Genomic DNA, 9,335 nt, shown 5'->3' with positions numbered 1-9,335 from the left:
TGAGTCCCTCAGATCCTCTGGGGCTCAGCAACGTGCACCTGGCTCTGATCAACCAGGGTACAACTTCTCCCGGGCGAGCGTGGAGACCCCGGAGCAGAAGGGCCTGACGTACCACCGCATCGTAGAGGCTTTCCGGTTTGCCTTTGCCAAGAGGACCCTGCTTGGGGACCCCAAGTTTGTGGATGTGACTGAGGTAAGGGGCAGAGGCTGGCCCACTCTAGGCGTGGGGCCTGCTGTAGAGACATCAGGTGGGCTCCCCAGGGCGGCTGCAGCCTCACATATGCTTTATGAATCCATTCCTGCCACAAAGTTTGATTGCGGGCCTACTGTGTGCTCAGATGGACTGGTCGGTGACCCTGAGTCTTGGCCTCTGCCCCACAGAACTGACAGTGTGGGGAATTAGTGGCCACACTCCTACCTCAAGTGCTTTGCACATGCTGTGGTTCTCGAGCTCAGTGCTGAGATGAGGAACGCATGGGGGCATTGCAGCCCTCGGGCATGAGGAGAAGGACAGGTGAAAGGGAGAGCTCCATGCTGGGTCCCTGTGAGACCCTGTCATATCCCTTCCCGCTGAGGATCCTCACATCCCTCCTTACCTACTCGGGTCCTTGGCATTCCCGGGCAGACCTGCAGACCCCTCCACACTGACCAGGGACCTCCCCGGAGGGGCCTCAGCTGCCCGGGTGGTGTCTTCTCTTTCCCCATGAGCATTCTGCACCTCTGACTCCTGCTGTAGCCAGTGACCTGGTGTCTGGTCTCTCTGAGGGGACAGGACCACTACAGCGTGTCCCCTTTTAGCTAAGGCCAGCTCTTCCGTCCACTTGCTGGCTCAGGGCACTGTTCCTACAATGCTCCTCTCTGCCTCTGACCATTTATTTCTTTATAATGGATTATTCCCAAAAGAAAGGCAGCTCTTGTAGCTCTAGAAACTTCCATCTGCTGCCTCCTTCTGTCCTCTGCTCCCCTTACAGCAAACATGGCTGGGCTATGTCCTCTCTCCCTTTAGGGTGTCCCCTCCCCTGCTCTATCCCCATGCCACCAGATCGCCACATCCAGCCTCAGTTTCCCCATCAGGCCCCACTCAACAGCATCTCACACAGCTCACCACACTCTCCTCGAGTTTTCATTTTGCAAATTTTCACACCTACGAAAATGTTTAAAAAAACCCCAAACCGTCCAAGTGTCCATGTTCCCTTTCCCTGGAGTCCGCAGTGTGGACGTTGCTGCTGGATTTCCTCTCTCTCCGTCTCCACCCACGTCTATTGGGATTCGTGTTTTTCTGAGGGATTTGACAGTAGGTTGCTGATGTCACACCTCAGGGTGTGTCTCAAGAGTGAGACTTGAACATACCACAGCAGGATGCTGGGGTGACACAACCTGCTGTCCCTTCTCTTTACCTACAGTAGGCTCCCTTGGCTGTTTTGTTTCTGTTGTGTTTTTGTTTGGACACAGAGTCTCTGTCATCCAGGTTGGAGTGCAGTGGTGTGATCTCGGCTCACTGCAGCCTCAACCTCCAGGGCTCAAGCAATCCTCCCACTTCAGCCCCTCCAAGCAGCTGGGATCACAGGCACATGCCACCAAACCTGGCCAATTTTTGTATTTTTTTTTTTTTTTTAGAGACAGGATCTTGCCATGTTGCCCAGACTGGTCTCAAACTCCTGGGCTCAAATGATCCTCCCACCTCAGCCTTCCAAAGCGCTGGGCTTACAGGTGTGAACCACCGTGTTCGACCTGTTTTGTTGATTTTTAAAGCCCGGGGCAGTGGTCTTGGAAGATGTCCCACATCCTGGATTTGCCTTTCTGTTTCCTTAGGGGCAGATTCAGACAGAGCACCTTGCCCTGCGATTGCTAATCTGTGGGGGTGTTGCTGAAACTCTCCTGAGGCGTTTTCTTCAGCCTTCAGGGCCCATCCTCTCTGTCTCCTCCTTCACCTCCTCATCTCCTCCTCGCCACGGCCTTGGGGACCTTGGCCAGGCTCGTGGCATCCAGCAGCCTCTCAATGTCAATACCTCCATATTCATCCCTCAGCCTGCCCTTGCCGGTGCACCCATGCCTATACATGCACCCATGCTCTTCAGGTCTGATGAAGCATCCAAAGGCAAGCTCCTGACCGTCGCCAAACCTGCCCCTTCTGCAGGGTTTACTTCCCTAGTTGGTGCCATCCTCAATTCTTCTCTTTCTCCCACCCAGGCCATCATCTCTTGCCTGGTTGATACCCGCAGCCTCCCCTTTGGGCTTTATCTTTATCCCCCTCACAGCTCTCAGAGGGACCCTGTGAAAACACTCTCCAGCCTGCTCATTCCTCTGCCCAAAGCCTGCGTGGCACAGAACAAAAGCCAGTCACTAAGGGACCTAGGAGGTCCTGTGGGATGGGCCCCAGCCTGCATCTTCATCTTCTTCTCCCCCGACCCCATTCACTCTCTGCCTATCGCTTACCAGCCTATACCGCCTGCCTCAGGGCCTTTGCACTGACCATTTAGGCTGCATTCCAGGCTCTTTTCACATGTTGCCTCCTCCGAGAAGCCCTCCCTGACCACTCTGCCCATACCTCATGCCTCTTGATTCCCCTTACTGGCTTGTGGCTTCAGCAATTTCCCCGTGTGCATTTGTTTTTCTTGGCATGAGAGCAGGGACCTAAGTATCTGTTCCCTGTTGATTTTCCAGTGCCAGGCATGCAGTGCAAACTCTAGAAATATTTTTTGTGTGAGTGAATGAGTGATTGAATGTGGCAAGGGTCTGGAGGCTGAGGGCCAGATAGACAGACATTCAGAGTTGCTGGAAGGCGACAGAGACAGAGAGTCAGACTGGTCATGCAAAGTCCTGGGCCTGTCCTTGAGCCCTGGGGAGCCATGGAAGGCTGTGGGTGCCAGAGGGCTGTGGTCAGAGCCACAGTCGGGGGCCTTCTGAGACCTGTGCCCCCTCCCCACCCTCCCTCCCCACCTCCTCAGGCCAGCTCTGGGGTCTCGGCAGGTGATCCGCAACATGACCTCCGAGTTCTTCGCTGCCCAGCTCCGGGCCCAGATCTCTGATGATACCACTCACCCGATCTCCTACTACAAACCCGAGTTCTACATGCCGGATGATGGGGGCACTTCCCACCTGTCTGTCGTCGCAGAGGACGGCAGTGCTGTGTCCGCCACCAGCACCATCAACCTCTAGTAGGGGCTGCTGGGCCCCCTGGGTGGGACAGGGCCAGGGGCATGTGGTCCAGGGACTGCCCACTTATCCAGTAAGGTGGCTCCATCACCCCTTTTCCTGGTGGGAAACTGAGGCCTGACCTTGGTAGCTTATCCTGGGCCTCTCAGGGAGTAAGTCTGAGTCTCAGTGGGTGGATAGGGACCAGGCTGGGTCGGGCGAGGTCAGGCGCTGTCTGACCTGGCTGGGCGGTAGCTTTGGCTCCAAGGTCCGCTCCCCAGTCAGCGGGATCCTGTTCAATGATGAAATGGATGACTTCAGCTCTCCCAGCATCACCAATCAGTTTGGGGTGCCCCCCTCACCTGCCAATTTCATCCAGCCAGGTATGGGGTGGAGGTCTGGGGGTGAAGGGCTGGGGTGGAGAGGGGGGTGTCCTGGGCAGGCAGCTGACCGGCATCCCCGCCTTCTCCCGTCGGCCACAGGGAAGCAGCCGCTCTCGTCCATGTGTCCAACGATCATGGTGGGCCAGGACGGCCAGGTCCGGATGGTGGTGGGAGCTTCTGGGGGCACGCAGATCACCACGGCCACTGCACTAGTATGTGTCACCCCTTTTCTCCCTGGCTCTGCCCACCCTGCACAGCCCCCAGGCCACGCTGATCACACTCCCATGTCCCAGGCCATCATCTACAACCTCTGGTTCGGCTATGATGTGAAGCGGGCCGTGGAGGAGCCCCGGCTGCACAACCAGCTTCTACCCAACGTCACAACAGTGGAGAGAAACATTGACCAGGTGCGCTGGGGGTTGGAGAAACTGAGTCACAGTGTGGGGTCCCAGGGCATCCTGGATTGGAGGCCTGGATCATCACGGAGTGGACAATGGTTGGTGTCCTCTCTCTGGTGCCTGGGCCATCTGGAGCCCCTGTGCCATGAGGGCCAAGCCACCTGCTCCAGTGAGACCCAGCAGGCCCCAACCTGCTGTTCCTGATGACCTGGCCTGAAATGGCACCACCTGGGCTGAGGCCTGTGACCACACAGGCATGGTTCAGGTGGCATCTGGAGCCCTGCTCAGGCTTCCCGTCTCCTCCCACCCCCAGGCAGTGACTGCAGCCCTGGAAACCCGGCACCATGACACTGAGATCGCATCCACCTTCATCGCTGTGGTGCAAGCTGTCGTCCACACACCTGGTGGCTGGGCAGCTGCCTCGGACTCCAGGAAAGGCGGGGAGCCTGCCGGTTACTGAGTGCTCGGGGTGGACAAAGCTGACCAGCAATCCAGGGACAAGATACTCACCAGGACCAGGAAGGGGACTTTGGGGTCTCCTGTGAGTGGTAGAGCATCACAATAAATGAGGCCACTGTGTCAGGCTCCAGGTGGCCTCCCTGGCCTGGCTCCCCACTCTCTGGGCCTCAGTGTATTGTGTGTGAAATGGAGCCATCTGGCTGCGGAGGAACGGAGAGGTGGGATTCGGAGATCTTCACACTGTGGGCGCTGGAAGTAGCCTCAGCATCTTCAGCATGGGGAGAGCCAGGTGCGTGGCTAGGGGCCAGGGGAAGGTCCATGCCAACCCCTGCCCCTTCCCACCCTGATCCCTTGGACTTTGGGGCCAGGTGCTCCCTTATTGGGGCTGCACAGTGACACCTAGGACTAGCCACCAGGGGGTGCCGCACCCCTGGTGCTTTCTTAGGCAGTGGGTGGCCAGCTGATGCTGGGAACCTGGGCACCTTCTCAGACCCATGAGCATCCAACTCATCCTGCTAATGACACGAGAGGTGAAGCTGAGTTCCAAGGAATGGGAATTGGGCATCATGCTAGAGGAAAACATCTTAGTCAGAGCCAAGCCCCTGGAGGGTTTCCAAGTATAAGCCCAGAGTGAAACCCAAGCTTGTGACCCTCTCCAGAGGGAGGCCTGGTTTTCAGGGAACAGCAAATGGGAAGAGGTCCCCAGATTCCAGGGATCAGGGCTTGGACCAGCTGGGGACGCAGCCCAGAGGGAGTGGGTCTGGAAGGGAACAGCTAGACACAGCAGCCTTCACCACTGGCAGCCCCTCCCGGCCTCCCTCGGGGTCTGCTCCCTCCTCCGGGCACAGTTCCAACACCTGGGGCAGGGATCTGGGAAAGGCTGGTGGAGGTGGGCTGGTGGGGGGCGGTGATCACAGCCCAGCACCTGGATATTACCAGGGGCACTGGGGCCAGGGCCCAGGTGAGGCCGGGTTGGGACTCTCCTTCAGGAGCCTCAAAAACCTGATGATACCAAAGGGCCCACAGACAAACAGGGTTTTGTGCCTGCGGAGTAGAGTACCACCGGGTCTAAGCCCTGGAGGGCTGTGTCCCTGGGGCTCCCCAGGGGTGAGATGGAGGTGGGCTCAACTGGTGTACCCATCACTCCTCAATCCTTATTTTACGTATTTAATTTTTTTAAAAAAATTTATTTGAACAAATAGAGATGGGTTCTCACTATGTTGACCAGGCTGGTCTTAAACTCCTGACTTCAAGCAGTCCTCCCAGCTTGGCCTCCAAAGTGCTAGGATTACTTTGGGGATTACTTTAGGGATGAGTCACTGCATGCAGCCTCAATCCTTATTTTGGCCTGAAAGGAAAGGCCGTGGCCCCGTTTGCAGGGGAGAAGACTGAGGCTAGAGGGGCAGGCCTTGCTCTGGGTTGCACAGCAGCAAGAGAAGTGGGAGCTGGCCATGAGGCTTCCTGGACCCGAAGCACTGGTGGGGTTCACCCTGGTTCTTCAGGTCCCATGGGGCTCTCAGCCCAGGACTACCTTGGTGGGGGTGGGAGACTTAAATCCTCTCCTTCATTCTCATTGTCCCTTCCCCCATCATTTCCTGAGGAAGGACATTCAGGTACCTCCCTGGCTGTGCCTCGGTGCAAAACCAGAATGACACCCATTCCTTTCCCTGGGCCTTTGCTCAGGCGGTCCCTGCACCCTGGCCTCTGCCTGACCAGGGTGGTGGGGAGAGGAGGGGGGACGTCCCCTCCGCTGCTGTCTCCACTGTTCCTGCTGCCCTGGCCTCTGGGCTTCCAGGACTGCAGCGGGTGGGTGGGTGGGCTGGCCTGAACCCAGGAATGCACTTCGGCTCCTGGTTGAGCAAAGTCACTGAGACTTGGGAGTCAGGTGGGGTTGGGAGGAGGAGTCCACAGGCCCCCACTACGAAAGGCAACCGTGGGAACAGTCTGCCTCTAAACAACCACTCCAGCCCAGGCTAATCAGGGACTCTGGCTGGACATAGGGGCCTGGCAGGCTATGTGGCCTGTAAGGACACAGTCTGTCTCTGTGCCTCAGTTTCTCTGCTGCCCAGTTGGGCGTCCCAGACTCCAGGTGTAGACATCTGGAGCAGGCAGTTCTCAGCTGGGAAGGAAGTGGGGAGGACTGTGGGAGCCACGTGTGAAGGATTCCAACCCACATCACCTGCACTCCTGCTGAGCCTAGTCAACAGAGCCCCTCAGTGGGTCCTCACTTCCCTGGCTGCCTCCCGGTTAGGCACCCTGAGGTCTGGGGAGAACAGGGCCAGGCCAGTGTCCCCAGAGAGGCTGCGCTGCCAGCACAGTAATAGCGGATTTGGATTCAGGGAAGCAGACCCGCAGCTAGGGTGGGGAAGAGCTGCAGGCTGGGCGTGGCACCTAGGCGGCACAGCCTCCCTCCCTGGAGGCCCACGCTGCATTTCCAGGACAGCAAGTCCCAGAGATGGATGGTCCCAGGTGCCAAGGGCTAGAGGCATGGTCTGTCTGCATTCCCCACATGGACGTCTTGTAATCACCAGCGTTTGATGCTGTCAAGTCCCCCTGTCCTCTCTGCGGACTGAGAAGCCCTTGGTCATCCTTAGGGGGTTGTGGAACCCAAACCAGGCTGCAGAAGCATAGGGACTTGAACCCAAGTCCTAAGTGACACCACCTTTTGTCCCCCCCCTCGGTCTCTGTTCAGTTCCACTTTGATATTGCCTGTGTTAGGCCATGCAGAGAGGGTTAGGGGATAGAGATGCGAGCTGGGGAGTGCGGCTCCACTCTGGGAGGGGGCAGCCTTGCTGGATCCAGGGGAGATAGTTGAGCAGCCCCAGCTCTGCTTTCCCAGAGCTGCCGGGAACCCCGGGAATGGTGCGGAGATTCCTGGGAGCCCTGCCCCCACCTGCAACCGCAGTGCAGCAGGCACCAAGTTCTCCTGCACATTGGGACAGTGTGACCCTGGCCTCTGGTGAGTGGCAGGTGGGGCCTTGGTACCTGCCAGCAGTGAGGGAGTTAACACAGCAGCTGGCTCCTCTAGGGAAGGAAAACTCCCTTCAGACACTTTGGTGCCTGGCCTCCTGCCAGGAACAAGCAGGAGCTGAAAACTAGAAGTTGAGGCATAAGTTTGGCCACTCTGTAGTGTGTACCTGGGGAGGGCAGCAGCTCGCCACAGCTGCCAGCTGCCAGCCGTCTACCCATTCACCTGGCAGCCCGCTTTTCAGACCTGCCTGTCCACCCATCTATAAGCCCATCTCTGTCCCGTTGTCTATCTGACCATCTTTCTCTTACTGTCCTCCCTGTCCAGCAATCTGGCCTGTCTGTCGATCCATCTTCTTGTCTATCTGTGGCCTCATCTATTTGTCCATCTGTCCAATTACCTTTGATTCTATCTGTGCATCTTCTTGTCCATCCATCTGCCCACCCGTCTGTCCCTGTGTCTGCCCACCGGCCTCCCCTCTTCTCCTGGGCCACAGAGCCATGGCCCAGGGCTGTGGGTCCTTTGTCAGCCTGGTGCTGCTGGGGTTGGGGCTAGGGCTGGCTGTCACTGTGCTGGCTGTGGTCCTCTCTCGCCACCAGACTTCCTGTGGCCCCCAGGCCTTTGCCCACGCTACTGTTGCTGCTGACTCCAAGGTCTGCTCAAATATTGGACTGTGAGTGAGACGTGGGAGGAAGCTGGGTGGCCTTTGGCAGCCAGCCCCTCCTGGAGAAGGCGTGTGTGTTTGAGTGTGTGAGTGTGTGGGCGTGCGTGTGTGATTGCGTGTGTGAGTGTGTATGTATGTGTGTGAGTGGGGGGGTGTGGGGGTGTGTGAATGTGTGTGATTGTGTTTGGGTGTGTGTGTATGTGTGTGTGGGTGTGTGTGATTGTGTTTGTGTATGTGTGTGTGGGTGTGTGTATGTGTGAGAGTGAGTGCAGGGGGTGTGCGTGTGTGAATGTGTGTGATTGTGTTTGGGTGTGTGGGTGTGACGGTGAGTGTGACTGTGTGTGTGTGGGAGGGGTGTGGGTGTGGGAATGTGTGTGATTGTGGGTATGTGTGAGTATGTGTGGGTGAGTGCGTGTGTGTGGGTGTAGGTATGTGTGCGTGTGCGCGTGTGTGTGTGTGTGTGCACGTGCACTGGCCCAGGAAGCAGGAGCCGTGTGTGTGTGGGCTTCAGCACCTGCAGGGCTTGGGCACAAGGAGGCAGCCTCAGGGCCCTTGCACAGAACAGGTGGCAGGGTGTGCCCACGGGGCAGATGGTGATTTAGGGACAGTCATGTGTGAGTCCACACCTGGCTCCAGGATTCAGGAGACCCATTTGCACATCCCAGGTGGGGCTAGTACAGGCCCCTTCAGTGAGGCCAATTCTCCAAGGCTGGGGTCTTCTCCCAGGGTCATAGGTGAAGGGCTTCAGAGGCTCCCTGTGTGGGTACTGGCCTGCTGGGGTACACACAATGCTGCCACAGCCAGTCTGCCCCAGTTCCCAGCTGGTGGCCACATCTCGGGTTTCTCTGTCCTGGGGAGCCTGGTGCCCCACCCCTCACATCCTCTCTCCCTGAGTCAGGGCCTGGGTCTCGTGAGCTGAGCGACTGATACTTGGTGTCCTGGATGAGGGTGTGGTGGAGAGGGGCCACGGCGGGTGTTTCCTGACCCTCTTCCAGGAAACCCAGCCCAAGGGAGGCCTCCGCTGCTGCCACTGCAGAGAGGACACATACAGGACGCCCCTTCCTGCCCCCTGCCTGCCATTGGGCCCACAAAAGCCGGGGCAAGCCTTCCCTCCCTGCAGCCACCTGGTCTGCTTCCCAGAAGTTCTGTCTTGCAGTCCGTTGGGAGGATCCCAGTGCTTTGTAAACTAAAGCAAGGGAGGCGTGGCCGTTCTCTGTCTTTGTTCATTCATTCACCTTTTGAGTCATTCCTTCCTCCCTCCATTCCCCCATCTGTCCATCCTTCCCTGCCCTGATTGCTCATGCCACCCCCCAGCCCCTCCTGACCTG

The 9,335-nt window shown here is 57.9% G+C and overlaps 3 protein-coding genes across 3 annotated transcripts in view; 2 read left to right on the top strand and 1 right to left on the bottom strand.

Annotated features, from left to right (window-relative positions):
• LOC105546089 (gamma-glutamyltranspeptidase 1) overlaps positions 1 to 4,534 on the top strand; it is a 19,361-nt gene extending 14,827 nt beyond the window's left edge. Inside the window, exons 9-14 of the mRNA XM_011989185.1 lie at positions 13 to 193; positions 2,971 to 3,158; positions 3,391 to 3,518; positions 3,618 to 3,730; positions 3,812 to 3,925; positions 4,230 to 4,534. Coding sequence (XP_011844575.1) covers positions 13 to 193; positions 2,971 to 3,158; positions 3,391 to 3,518; positions 3,618 to 3,730; positions 3,812 to 3,925; positions 4,230 to 4,376 — 871 coding nt within the window. The 3' untranslated portion in view covers positions 4,377 to 4,534. The remainder of the gene's footprint in view (positions 1 to 12; positions 194 to 2,970; positions 3,159 to 3,390; positions 3,519 to 3,617; positions 3,731 to 3,811; positions 3,926 to 4,229) is intronic.
• The window catches only part of LRRC75B (leucine rich repeat containing 75B), a 186,882-nt gene that overhangs the window by 57,176 nt on the left and 120,371 nt on the right, over positions 1 to 9,335 (bottom strand). The gene's annotated exons all lie outside the window — the stretch shown is intronic.
• The window catches only part of BCR (breakpoint cluster region), an 814,161-nt gene that overhangs the window by 788,730 nt on the left and 16,096 nt on the right, over positions 1 to 9,335 (top strand). The window lies entirely within an intron of this gene.

This window comes from Mandrillus leucophaeus, unplaced genomic scaffold (assembly GCF_000951045.1).
Source record: "Mandrillus leucophaeus isolate KB7577 unplaced genomic scaffold, Mleu.le_1.0 Scaffold349, whole genome shotgun sequence".
Taxonomy (NCBI): Eukaryota; Metazoa; Chordata; class Mammalia; order Primates; family Cercopithecidae; genus Mandrillus; species Mandrillus leucophaeus.
Note: the sequence above shows the minus strand (reverse complement) of the source record. Positions and strands in the feature narration are given on the sequence as shown.